We start from the raw sequence: 13177 nt of genomic DNA, 5'->3' as shown, positions 1-13177 counted from the left end.
GTGACCAGTCCCTGGGAGCATCCTGGAGGCTGTGCTGAAATCTTCTCACAAGGCTTCAGTGTCTTGATGCATGTTTTAAATCTGCCTGGCTGCTGTGTGGTGTTGATCTGGGCATGGTGAGTTCTGAGTTCCCTCCCATTTCTGTTTGGTTACTAGATGCTTTCCTAAATCTAGACTCCCCCTGGATTTAACGAGAAAAGACAAGAAAGCAGTGCATAGGGAGCAGCAAAGCCTTTCTAGAAGCAGGCAGCTGAGTCTACCCTCTATCTTAGAAATAATGGCAGAAAACACCACTGGGAGTTACAGAGAGGCTGATCCACCCCTCTGCTTTGAGGGGATGGATTCTGTCTAAGGGAGCCCCAAAATCTTCACTTTGGTTGTGACAGCTGAGCTTTGCAATGGCAGCTTAGCTCAGGCAGCACCCAAAAAATCTGCCAGCTTCATCTGTCTTCCAGGTCTGTCTAGACTAGTGCTTTATGTGCTACCTTGGGAGTTTTCTGGGACTTTCTTTATCCCTCAGTCCTTCCAGAACACCCTCAAAAGTCCCCCAGGACTGTTCGTCTCCTGGCTCAGCAGAGACGAGGAGAGAGAGATTGCCAAGTGATTTGAAAATTATTGGCAATGGAAGAGAATTGGAAATTTGGTGTGGGTAGTTGTGTTGCTCAGAAGATTTATTCTGTGAATAAACAAAGGGAGGCAAAGGCTGTAACAAACCCACTGAGGATGGAGTTTGCATTGGTGTAAGAGTTGTCTGAGCCGAGCATCTCGGTGCATTTTAATAGCAGTCAGACAGAGGCTTATCTTATTTATGCTGCTGTAATCCCTAGTGGATCTGGCTGAGAAAGTGCCATCAGGCAATCATCACAGCAGCTACAATGGGAAGGATCTCTTCAAAGGGTCGATGAACTAGCATAATCTTTTGTGATATTAATGCTGGTGTGTAAGCAGACACCAGCAAGCCCCCGGGAGGTCCAGCCCACGAGCAGGATGTGAAAGTGCTGGAGATGAGCAGCCCCAGCAGCTCAGGATTGCATCCCTTAAAACAGAACAGTCAAGCTTTGCAGGACATCTACTGCTGATTTTTCCCAGGCTATACAAGCACTGTTTACTCTGTATGCATCATTTTGTTTCAGCTAAACACATGATCTATTCTTATAAACAATTATTTGGTTTAGAAAGTGGCTTTTCTGCAGTCTGGATGTGTCTGTTCACTTGATTCCTGACTCCCCAGTTGGATGTTTTCTTGTATTCCTCCTCCCATTCTCCCATTTGCATGACTCTTGAGCAATATTTTCATACTTTCTTTTTTTTATTTTTTATTTTTTTTGGCTGTGGCCATGGTTGTCCATCTAATTAAGTCCAACATCACAAAATGCCCTGTTCTGGCTGAATGCTGATACTGAGGAATATATTTTTTTTTTTTTTTTTTTTTTTTTTTTTTTTTTTTTTTTTTTTTTTCTTTTCAAAGAGGAGTGATGAAGGAATTTAATTAGCACAGGGCCTCTATTCCCTTGTCAAATCATTTAATTGTTAATCATTAATTCTGAGTGTAAAAAAATGATGTCTGGCAGCAGAAACAAACTGTTGCAAAACAAGTGTTTGCAGAGGAACTATCTCTCTGCAAAGTGTGGAAGGCTCAGGTCCCTGTGAAGGTGAAGTGGTGTCACATCAGTGTCTCCAGAGAGGTGGGATCTCTGCAGGCTGGGGAGACACAAGATGCCTCACCCCTACCCTGGTTCTGTGCTGCTCAGCAAAGGTTTCTGAAGTGGTTTTTTTTGGTTTTTAAATTTTATTTTGAAATGCAGCAAGACAGAAAGCTTGGCAGGGATGTGTTTGGAACAGCGTTCAGGTGAGCTGCCTCACACATTTGTCCTTCAAATGTGACGTGTTCTTTAAGTAGATATCCCAGGGGAGAGAAATGTCCATCAGGCTGAGGTGTGCAGGATAACTGCTTGCCCCATTACCTTCAAAGCCAGGCTAGGGCTGTGCTGGGGCTGGGGGACGTGGGAGAATTCCTCAGCTTTGTTTTATTGACTCCAGCAGGCTCTGCCAGGTGCGGTGGCACAGGGAACATCAGCTAGCTGGGCACAGAAAAGCATCGTGCTGTCCATGATTAACAAGAGCAGCCCAGGGTAGCTCTCCTCTTCTTCTTCCTGAACCTTCTCCTGGGCACAGAGGCCCCTGGGCAGATCCTGGAGCTCAGCAGAACCCAGCCTGGATTCAGATGATGCTGGAGCTGCCTGTCTCTCTCTCTCCTCTGCAGCAGGAAGGACAGATTGTCCTTGCGAAAAGAAAAAGGGGCAGCCCTAAACTCTGAACCCAGGCATTTATTTCTGACTGCACACCAACATGTTATCTGGAGGGGAATGCTGCCAGACCCTTGCTGGGAAGGCTTGGCAGACACTGCAAGCAGACTTTTTATTTTAATGATTAGATTTACTATCAAAATTAATAGCACAATCAATATTGATATGCAATTCAATTAAATAGGATGAAACTCATTGCCTGCGTGTTTTTCTCCATCACCTTGTCTACATTTCTGGCCTGAAGCATTAGAGGTGGAAAGGAGATGGAATAGTAGAAGTGTGTGGGAGAAGAGAGCCCCAGTTCTGGATTTTTGGCCTGTCCTGGTGCTGAGCAGAAGGAGCTGTGAGTGTTACAGATGTGCTGGTTGCACAGTGGGGATCTCAATCCCTTGGTCGTGCTCAGCTGCCGGTGTGTTACAGCCCCTGGCACGTGGGTGTGGGGTGTACTCAGGGGGGAATTTTCTAGTTAAATCTCACAGGTGGGAAGGGAATTTGGACATGGCTGTTTCCTCAATTCAGCTGAGTGTTTATGCAGGAGAGGCAGGGAGCAGGCCTGAATACAGGAACAGGATAGGAAAGCAGATGTGTACAGTGAGACTGGAGAATACGGAAATTGAGAACGCGTGGAGAGGTTTCACTCTCAGAAAGAAATGGGCAATGAGCTCTTATTTGTCTCCATTAGTGGCAGGAGGATGGGGACAGGAAAGAAAGAGTAGGCTTGTTAAATGTTTCTGTCCTGGATGGTGGTGCTCTGTTGCTGTGAGCTCTTTAAACCAGTTCTAGCTCTTGCACCAGAAGTAGCTGCATTGCAGTAGTCACAGGATGTAATCAGTTAAAGTTTTAACCCAAAGGATCCCAAAACACTCTCAAAGGTCCTGCACAACCCGTGTTGTCACTAGTCCCTGTGGCTGTACAGGAGGAGAGGAGCTGGGAGGCACTTTTTCATGAACCTCAGGGAATTAACCCTCTGTGAACGTTCCTATCCAGGGAAAGCTGTAACAACTTTACTGGAGTGAGAAAAATCTCTTCAGACTGCAGCATTCTGGTGTCTCTGTGCTTCACTGCCACGTTCCTGCAGCCCATGGCTCCTATGCCATATGGCAAAACACTCTGTCCAGAGCTATAAACCATCCCAATTACACTGATTAACTCTATGGAAAGACACCAGCACTTGGAACATTTGCTGACGCTGCCTGGACAGAGCAGTAAGAAAATAAAAAATGACTAGACAATTGGCTGGGGGGAGGAGAAATCTGCATGTTTTATATAGTTGGGAATAGCACAGGGAGACCAATAAATTGTATGGGAATAATGCTCAGTTTTGTGCTGGGTCTCTGCTCCTCACAAGGATTGTTGCTGTGTGGTCACTCTTGCTTATCACATACTAAAAAGTGTTAAATTAGTTTTTGAGCCACAGGCATTATCTCTAGTGACTTTCTCAACTATTCCCTCTTCCATAAGCATCTACAGCTCTTGGAGCCCATGCAGTGACTTTCTGGAGAAGTATGATCCTAAGCCTCTGAGACAGGTTTGAAAACATTTCAAACAACAGAGAAGCACAAGTCAAAGCTCAGGTTCTAAGCACTTGTGAGATAAACCAGCAAACACCAGCATTGACTCTTACCTGTGCCTATACTGTGAGGCTTGCAAAATAAATAAAGTTATAATTGCTTTTTGTTTTTTGTTGAAAAACAAAGGGGAAAACATCTCTGCAAAGACAAAAGTATGCGTCTGTAGCTTCACACACCCACCCACTGAATATTCCTTTTAAAGTCAGGAGGGCTAGTCAGATATTCAAAGTCGTGCATAAACAGCCCTCCTGAAGGCAGTAAATAAAGGGGGAAAATGTCTTAACAAGATGAAACTTCATAATCTAGGTAAGAATATTCTCTTTGCTGATGTGCTCCTGATTTGGTGTTTGGATGGAGAGCTGCAATGGGAACCTCAATTGACGTCAGAGGGTTTTAGATCACAGACCAGACAAGTGTCAGAGAATTACGAGAAATCGTGGATGCTCTTCTATCTATAGCTCTGCAGTCGTGCTCTCAGGCGCGTTTTCAGCAGTTCAAATAGCTCGCTACGGCAGCTTTTTAAAAATTAGTCTAAGTTTAAGGATTTATGCTGCTCGTTAAGATGGGTAAGGATATTGTAACTTCTCTTGCTAAATCAGAAGTGGTATGGATAGAATTCTTTTAAGAGATATGATATGTAGTGCAGAGTGATGGTGGATTTTATCTTCTGAAATGGAACTTTTTGCTGCAGACCCTTTGAAGAGGTCTCCTGAGCTAACCTGGGTAACCTACCTACAAAACTCTGGGTCTTGTGGTAAAACTGGGGCTCTCTGATGAATTTTGTGCTGTGTAGAATGAATTGTGTGATGAGAGTGCTCACGTTGATATTTTCTGATGGAATTGGTCATTGCCATTGCAGCATAAACATCCTGCTAGACTTCTGTGCCACCTGTGATTCCTGGTGTAATTCATCAGTTTATTCATGAGCAATAATGAAATTTAACTTCTGGGATGAATGGCTAAGCCCTGGGTCCCCTGCCCAGGAGGGATTTTCTCCTCCTCACTCCAGGTGCCCTCTGACTTTGTGTTGTTGGAGAACTGAAGAAACCAAACTCCATCTTTTCAGCCCTGGTGCAGGGAGAGCGAGTTGTGTTTGATGAGGCTGCTGCTTTGTCAACCACACTGCTGGGAGATGATCTCAAAGTGCACAGCTCTGTGTCAGGGTGTGATGGATGGGGCTGGAAGCTGGACAATTCTTGCAATTCCCAGGCCCACAGGGTGGCAGGAGAGGTGGGCTACACACATTTTGTGCTGTAAATGAGATCTTGGGATACCTGGTGCAGGAAAGAATTCTGTTTTGCGTGTGGGTGTGCCAGCAACTATTGTCCTGGTTAGTAGTGCTTCCAGAGGGTGAAAACACTGGGAGCAAACAGAGACAGGATTGTAAACATACCCCTCAGAAAGTCACTTTTTTGTCTACAAGCCTGTCTTTACATTCTTATAAGGAAAGGTTCCCTCACCCAGGAAGCCAGAGGTTCTCCACTCCTCACAGGTAATACCTGGGGTGAACATATCCTGCTGTAATGGGGCTGAACCAACATTGCACATCTGGAGCTAAGGTTTTTTAAGGGTGCTGGTAACAGCTGGCCCTTGGAAGCTTTCAGGTTTTGTAACTCCCTCATAAAAGCGGGGAGAAGGGTTTATACAATGCATCTTTTTACTGGCATCAGCTGAAATAAAAAAATGAAAACAAAATTGAAAGAAATGTAGTAGAGGTGAGCAAACCATGATTTTGTTTGGATTTCCTGCAGGATTCCTGGCTCAGCTGTGTTTTGCTGCCGAGCCAGACGCGTGGAGTGGCGCGATCCAGCCCCGATCCCACTCGTGCTGCTGTTTAATTGATTTGTGTGTTTGCTCCGGCCCTGCCGGGGCTGGGGGATGAGATTTGCATTCTGGGCGAGGGGAGCTGCTGCTGGCAGCCCTGCTCAGAAAGCAGCCCGGGGATGATTGATGGCACTGCAAGCCCTGCTGTTCCAGCCATGCGACACTCCTGGGCTTGGCAGCCCCCCGGTGCTCTGTTCCCTCTTCACCCACCCCACATGAGGCACTGACAGACACCAGAGGGTTCCCTGCCTGTCTGCTAATGCACTTGGGTGCTTTGTCTTTTTTTCCTACCCCCTTATTTTTTTTTTTTCTAGCAGGCTGTGAGCCTCAATGGAAGAGTGAAGAGGGAGAAATCAAAAGGAAAGCAGGGGTGTTAAAGTGTTTTCTTTTGATCTGCCCTCCCTCTCAAAATCTAAATTTTGTGGGGCTTGGTGAATAAAGATTTCTCCTGCTCTTCTTGCTGGCACTTAGAGCCAGCAGAGATGTATTTGCAGGATGCCAGCAGTGCCCATGTACCAGCCAGATGTGGTGCAGTCCCCAAATCAGCATCGGTGCATTGTGTGGATGGACTAATTGTCTGCATGATGGGAGAAGCTCAGCTCCTGTGAGCACTGGGTGCATCTGCCTCCATCTATTTCTGTTCTCTGCAGGCCCCCTCTGGGCTTTGGCCTTGCTGAGGGGAGGACAAATGCTCTATTTCTGGATTTTTTTTCAGTTTTTGTGCATCAGAGAGATTTAAGAGCAGCTTGGAGGTGTGCATGTGATCGATAGCACCAGATCAGCTGGGCTGTATCAGCACTTTCCCAAGAGGGGAAGGGAACTGCAACATTTTGCACCAATCCTGGCTAAGAAATCCCAGTGCAAGCCTCCTCCTCTGGAGGGAAATGGTTTCTGTTCTGTCTGCCTTTGTAAGCACAAATGTAAATTGCTTGGGTACTCTGGGGGAAGGGTGAGAGAAAAGAAATTGGTGAATTTTTTTGTCTCTTCAAAGGGTACTGACCTGTTGAATTAGCAATATTTTATTATGCTGGGTGCAATGCAAAAGTTGCTCTTTCCTGGGCTGAACAAGTAGGTCTGGAAGTCAGCAGCCAGTGTGGTGTTGAGTTTTCTGGTCAGGGCTGCTAATGATCCTTCCAGTGCATTGCAGGAGGAATCCCTGCTTCTCTCACCCCTTCCTTTTTGCTCCATGTATCCCAAGCTGATGTTGGGTTTTGTTGTGTTGATGGTTTGGGTTTTGTCACTTTGTTGGATTTTTTGATTTTTTTTCTCCAAACTAAAATTATCAAAAGTTTTTGGAATTAATTTCTTTGTCCATCAAAAAATTGAATCAAACTGTGGTGGGGAGGGTGTGCTGCAATGACATTTTTAGCTTTTGAAAGCTCATGATGAATGGTTTCTCTTGGAAGGTGTGAGGTGCACAAGTGTAACCATAGTTCATAAAAAAAACAATGATTTGTGCTCTTGCTGATAGATAAAGGTCAGTAGAAACATGCCAGGTAATGAGAGCAAAAGGGTAATTTACTGGAAATAGTGAAACCCTGATTTAATGTGCCACAACAGGGAGAGCTGATGCAGGCAAATGAACCAGATGGAAGTCATAATTTATAAACAGCCTATCTGTTGTCTTAACACTGATCACTTTGGGATCTCAGAAAAGCTCCAGGTTATAGAAAATAAGCAAGTGAGAATAGGTGATGCGATTTGACATAATTAAATGTTGTGAGTTTGTGTGATTTTTAAAGCATAATTTATTTTTTTAACACCCTTGTCTTTCATCAGTACCTAAATAGCAATTATATTCATTAGGTGGTCTGACATCTTGTTCTTGACACTGGAATTTGGAGAGTCCTTTTAACCTGCATGCTGGGATGAAATGAGTCTGTCTGCTGGTTTCCTATTGCAGATGAATGATTGCTGCTCAGTGCTGGGATAATAAAGTAATTTAATTTTGGACATTGATTAACTTCTTAATTCAGACTTTGGGATCCTTTTCTATCCAGGTCAGTTCATGAGGGTTTGGTGAGATTAATTTCTTAAGCTCACAAGGGATGCTCTTGCCCAGGACCAGGGGGAGCTGCCCTGTGCTGTTGCTTACGAGAACTTTCCTTTCTGGCTGGAATCACTTGGTCAGCAGCAGAGTGAACTTCCTGAGCCTTCTCCTGTGCTGTTAAATCTGGGACACTCTGAGTCAGAGGGCTTGCCTCATACCTAAGGGTCTGCAACACCTTTTATGGGAGAAGGAGAATAAGAATTCCCACGCCTAAATTCTTGTTTTTGAGGGAAGTCTCTGTAGTGCCTTTGCATGTAAGGGCAGAGTCTGAGCATTCTCTCCACATCTCAGTCTCTTTTCAGAAGCAGCTCCTCTCAGGTATTTGAACAGTAAATTTTTGTTCTGCCAGTGGGACTTGCTGCAGTGTGGGGTAAAGTTCAGAGCAAGCCAAGGTGGACAGCCAGTCTGTTACCTAAGTGACAGCACCAGTGCCTCAGAGACCAAGGGTATTTTATTAGTCCATGTGAGAAACTGCAACATTCATTGCAATGACTTTGATAAGAAAATTGGTTATTTAGGGTTTTCCTACTCTTTGTACCCGATCTAAGGTGGGGGGGGAAAGAATGTTGTTTTTTTCCCAGACATTTGTGGAGCCTGTCTTTTGCTCTGAACCAGCCACAGAGCAGGTCTGGAGTCGTTTAAGACAGCAGTTTGTCTAAGAAGAAGGTTAAGACTAGGCTGTTATAAAATTTTTTGTGTAGGTTATGTTGATTTGTCTTAAATGCATCCATCAGGATGGATGGATCAAAGTTCCTGCAGAAGGCAGGGTCCCAGACATTTTGTGCTTTTACTGCAGTGACACCAAATTAATCTTTCTTTACAGAATGATTTATAAGGGTTTCTAGAATTGTCTACATCGTCACATTTTCAAACCTTGTCTCTGTAACCCTTTTAGCAGGGTCTCTAATGGGGTTATTGTAGGTTGCAGACCAAAGCAGCTAAAGAGCATCCTTAGAACCATCTGGTCCAAGACTTTGCTAAATCATTTTTATTTCATGGAGATGAGGGACTCTGCACAGGCACAACAGGTCATAAGGCACAACTTCTAGTAGATTTTAGTTAGCACAGTTAGGAAAACATTCTGTGAGGATTGAAAATATCTGCTGCATCGTTTATCTTGTGGCTCTGGAAGTCTCTGGTTAGGGCTTCAGTCTGTAATGTGACCCCTCCCTGCAGAGCTATGGCAGCAGCCTTAGAGAGCACCTAGAGCCTTAGGTGCAGGTTATTCTTCTCATTCTTCCCCTGCCTTTTCTCTTGTGGTATTCTCAAGGAGATGAAATCAGCAGCTCTACAATCCATCCCCTTTACCTGCTGAGACTGTTTTAGGAGAAGGTTTGTTTATGGTTTTGTTTTTGTTTTTTTCCTCCCCACAAAGCTGAGGCTTCATGTTCACGGTGGCACCTTCTTGCTGTTTTAAAAACTGGCAAAGAAGAGCTCTGTTACTGTCAGGAGGGAATATAAACACGCCAGTTGGAGCAATCCAATAGGGACTGAGGCTGGCAGTAACTTTTTGCCTGTGACTCACTTGGAGCAGTTGCCTTGAATCACTCCTGCTAGCTGACAGACTGCTGTTCAGAAGGGGCCAACCCTCATCTTGAGTCATGAAGGTCGAGCTGCTGATTCCTGACATTAGGACCAAAATCAGGCCCAGAGATTTTCAAAGCCTCACAGGGCAGGGTCCATTTGGGTAAGGTGTCAGTTCTAGGGCATCGTTGCTCTCCTAATTTGACAAGGTGCAATCCTACCTTCAGCTTATGCAGTGGTGTTTCTGGACCATAACAGCTATTAAAATTTAATGGTACCATGGAAAGTCCAGGCAAGATCATCACAGGATAATGGAGCATTTTGTTCTGCATGAGGGAATTCACAAGTGAACACTCATGCTGTGTAGTTAGACTTTGGGAGAATGATTGATTGTAAATGTCTCCACAGATATAAGCAGGACATCTGGAAAACTCCGTGTCCAATATTGCCCCAAACAATCCAATTTATTTTAAAGAGCTGGCATTTTGCTTTACCTAGATACCTGTAAGGACAGCTTGGTCAGACAAGCTGTCTTCATCTCCCCTCCCAAGCCAGTTCCCATCCCTGCCCAGGTTCCCAGTAAAAGCCTGAGTCACAGCTAAGTGACTGCAGTCTGAGGAGGCAGGTAGCTGGATGGGAAGTGCTCTTCCATAAACAAAGGCACATCAGAATAAGCCACATATCACAAATTCCTTCTAAAACACCCCAACTGGAACAGAAACAAATATTATATTGGCAATACCATAATGTTTGCATTCACACACCAGCTGTTACTCTTTCCCATGGGGTCTTGTTTTTTAAAAGGCTGGTGGAGGACATTTTTGTTAAGCAGAAAATCTAGCCTTATTTTTTATATTGGCTGTATATAATTTTCCTTGGAACGTTAGATTTTCTTCTTCTTCTTCTTCCTTTTTAATATTTGTGTGGTATATGTGCTAGCATATAATTGATTCTCTTTCCAGAGTATTTTTGACGGGCTCACAATAAAGCACGGTGCACTTTGTAATTTAAAGCAATGCATACTTCTCTAATGAATTATTGGATTATCAGCTTTGGGTTTGTTAAACATCATGTATGACTGAGTGCAGGAGTAATTGGCATACTAAATTTATGAATGACTGTTAATTAATAAACTTCTCTTACTGAAACAGAAATAGCAAAGCTATTCCTGGACTAGAAAGGCTGGTAGATTTTTGGCCTGTAATAAATTGAACACATAACACAAAGCAGAAGAGAAAAAAAGAAAAACATTGCATAGAGTCAGTTCTGAGCAGGAATTACTTGACAGTTCTTTGTATTTTTTTTGGTTTTTTTTAAAAAAATGTATTTCAAAAATGATTGCAGTATATAAACCAATTTGATTTCATCCTTTCCCTGTAATTAAATTAAAGCATTTTCAAATATTCTTAAATGTTGATTTTGGGGAAATTAAAGTTCCAGAAATACCTTTTGGATGCACTATGATGTAATACCATGTGTGTCTGTGTAAAATTTGTAACATTACAAAGCTTTGCATTAGAATCTGAAGTGACTGGTTTGAATGCCCTTGAGTGATTGATGTGCTGGGAACCTGTCAGTGCTCACACGTGTGGTGTGCAGCACAAGTGTGAGCAGGCTCTGCAGGACGAGTGTGCATTAATTTCACTGTGCTGGCATTTCAGAGGAGACCCAGGCAGAGGTTTCAGTACCAGGGACGTAGCAAATGCAAGCTTGGAAATACTTTTCTTGCTCAGTTGTGTGATTTTCCTTTTGCTTTCTGGTGTTTGTGTTGTTTTGTTTGTTTTTTTAACCCAATGTTTTCCCCACTGTTGAACTAAGAGTTTATTGCACATCCATTTGCTCCCTCTCAGCCCATCCCACTGTGTCCTGCAGGGCTGCAATACACTTGTGACTAAGATGAGAAAGGATGGCTCTGAAGTCTTGGTTGTTGGGCACTGCTTCTCAGAGATTGGTGATTTTAATTGTTTCTAGAACTCTTGTTTTACCTAACATAAACATTTACTGCTTTGAGTTCATGAGACAATCTCACTGTCTCTGAATTTCTGTGGAATTACAGGAAAAAGTGGGGATATTCCTCTTTTTTATACCTAGAAAGACTTTTGCGTTCAAAAGGAAAGAGAATGCTAGCTCAAAGTCTGGCCAGTACTGGCAGGTCTGCTACTGTGATTCATAAAACAATAAGTATTATGCCACCGATTTTATGCAAATAATGTCTGTGTTTTCATATTAAGATACAAGATGAGACTTCGCAAAACACAGAATTAAGAGCCACGCAACTGAACTGAGGGCTGAGACTGACGAGCAAGTTCAGGTCATGAAACAGGGTTTTTTTCCTCCAATTGCCTAAATCTGGTGTCTCTCACTTGCTACAGCAGGGAGCTGAAATATAGAAGCTTTTACCATCCCATTTTTCTGTCCATTTAATAAAAGCACTGCAAGATAGACGGACAAGGAGCAATTCTTTAAGACTAAAGCTCTTCCTTCTATCTTAGCCTTAAGGAGACACTGAGCACATCTAAAGCAGTCAAAATACAGCTGGGTGACAATGGCCACAATTGGAAACACCTCCCCCATCCCCTTTGGCTTTCATTTAGATTCTGCAAAGAAAGAATATTCAAAACAACATGAAAGGGAGGAAAAATAAAAAGTTGGGAAGGAAGGAGATAATTCTCTGCTTTCGGTGATTTTAAACACAGCCAGCTCAGGCTAGAGGGTGAGTCCTCAGAGGCAGGCAGTGCGAGCATCCCACGGAACTCACCTGCAATCTGAGGATGGGGAGGGGGCGAGGTGGGAATATTTACCCGGGTAAATTCAAGTGCAGCATTGCCAGCCGCCGCTAGCTGTCACTTTGCAAGCAGCCGGGCTCGGTGTTTTCAGCACTGCGGTTAGCGAGATTGCGGTGCTAATTAAACGTCCCGAGCCCGGGGCTGTGCGAGAGCGAGCCCGGGGCACGGAGGGGAGGCTCGGGGCAGGGTCCCGCCGCCGTGCCCTGGGGCTGTGCCCCGAGCCGGGCCGGGCACGGCGCTCCTCGCGGAAAGCCGAGCCTTACCTGAAGAAAACGATCGTCTCCCACACGTAGACTCCGAGCGCGTTGACGTTGCACATTTTTCCAGCTCTCGCTGTTGTTTGCGAGGTTTTTTTTGTACTCCGTGAGGGGTGGGCCGCTGGTGTTGGCCAATAAAGTAAGCGGGCACTTGGGGAGAAGCGGTGGGGAGAGCGCGGCGGGCCCGGCTCGGCGGCGCGGGCAGCGGCGGGCGGGAGCCGCGCTCAGAGCCCCCTCAGCACCGCGGGCAGCGCCGCTCCGCCGCCGCCTGGGCTCGGCCCTGCTCCGCCGGGGCCCGCCACCGCCACTGCAGCGCTGCTCGGGGCCGGGGCTGCCCTCACGGAACCCTCCCTTCAGCGCGGTGTCGCTCCGGACATCAGGCTGGCGACAGGGGCGGACGCAGCGGGTGTAGGTTTGCCATCAGGGTGCTGGCGGAGAGCTGGGAGGGGTGGGGGGGGACGACGACCCTCAACAAGGACCCGGGGTTTAATCTCCGCTGCCGGCCGGGGTGTCTTCCTTAATTACATCCACGGGAATTTGTCAGTGCGGAGCCGTGCTGCAGTCCCGCTCGTGTCGCTTTCCTGCCCGCCGTTTGGCTGCTGTTGATTCCTGCTTCCTGGGCTATTTTCCTCCCGAATAAGTTATTGCTGCTGTAGGGAAGGTGTCCCATTGCTCAGGGCTAGAGCGGAGGGGAGCGAAGGGGAAGTTTCTTGGGAAGCACTTCCATTGTGCTCGGAAAGAAAGTGGCTCAGTGTCCTCCTAATGCATCTCATCTCCCCTCTGCCCTCTCTCCCCTGCTAGGACCCGCCAGATCTTGGGAGTTTCTTGCTGCATTAATTTACTAAACTAAGGAAAAAAA

General features: G+C 45.4%; 1 protein-coding gene and 1 long non-coding RNA gene across 3 annotated transcripts in view; one reads left to right on the top strand and one right to left on the bottom strand.

Moving 5' to 3' along the window:
* GLRA1 (glycine receptor alpha 1) overlaps nt 1-12505 on the bottom strand; it is a 36476-nt gene extending 23971 nt beyond the window's left edge. For both annotated transcript variants that reach the window (XM_033517769.1, XM_015642269.2), the window contains exon 1: nt 12325-12505. In XM_033517769.1, the coding sequence (XP_033373660.1) occupies nt 12325-12380 (56 nt within the window). In that variant the 5' untranslated portion in view covers nt 12381-12505. The remainder of the gene's footprint in view (nt 1-12324) is intronic.
* A 97-nt stretch (nt 12506-12602) lies between these two features.
* The window catches only part of LOC107210885, a 142998-nt gene continuing 142423 nt past the window's right edge, over nt 12603-13177 (top strand). Inside the window, exon 1 of the long non-coding RNA XR_004499358.1 lies at nt 12603-12726. This is a non-coding gene — a long non-coding RNA (uncharacterized LOC107210885). The remainder of the gene's footprint in view (nt 12727-13177) is intronic.

This window comes from Parus major, chromosome 13, assembly GCF_001522545.3.
Source record: "Parus major isolate Abel chromosome 13, Parus_major1.1, whole genome shotgun sequence".
NCBI lineage: Eukaryota > Metazoa > Chordata > Aves > Passeriformes > Paridae > Parus > Parus major.
The sequence above is the reverse complement of the archived record's forward strand: the minus strand, read 5'-3'. Positions and strand labels throughout refer to the sequence as shown.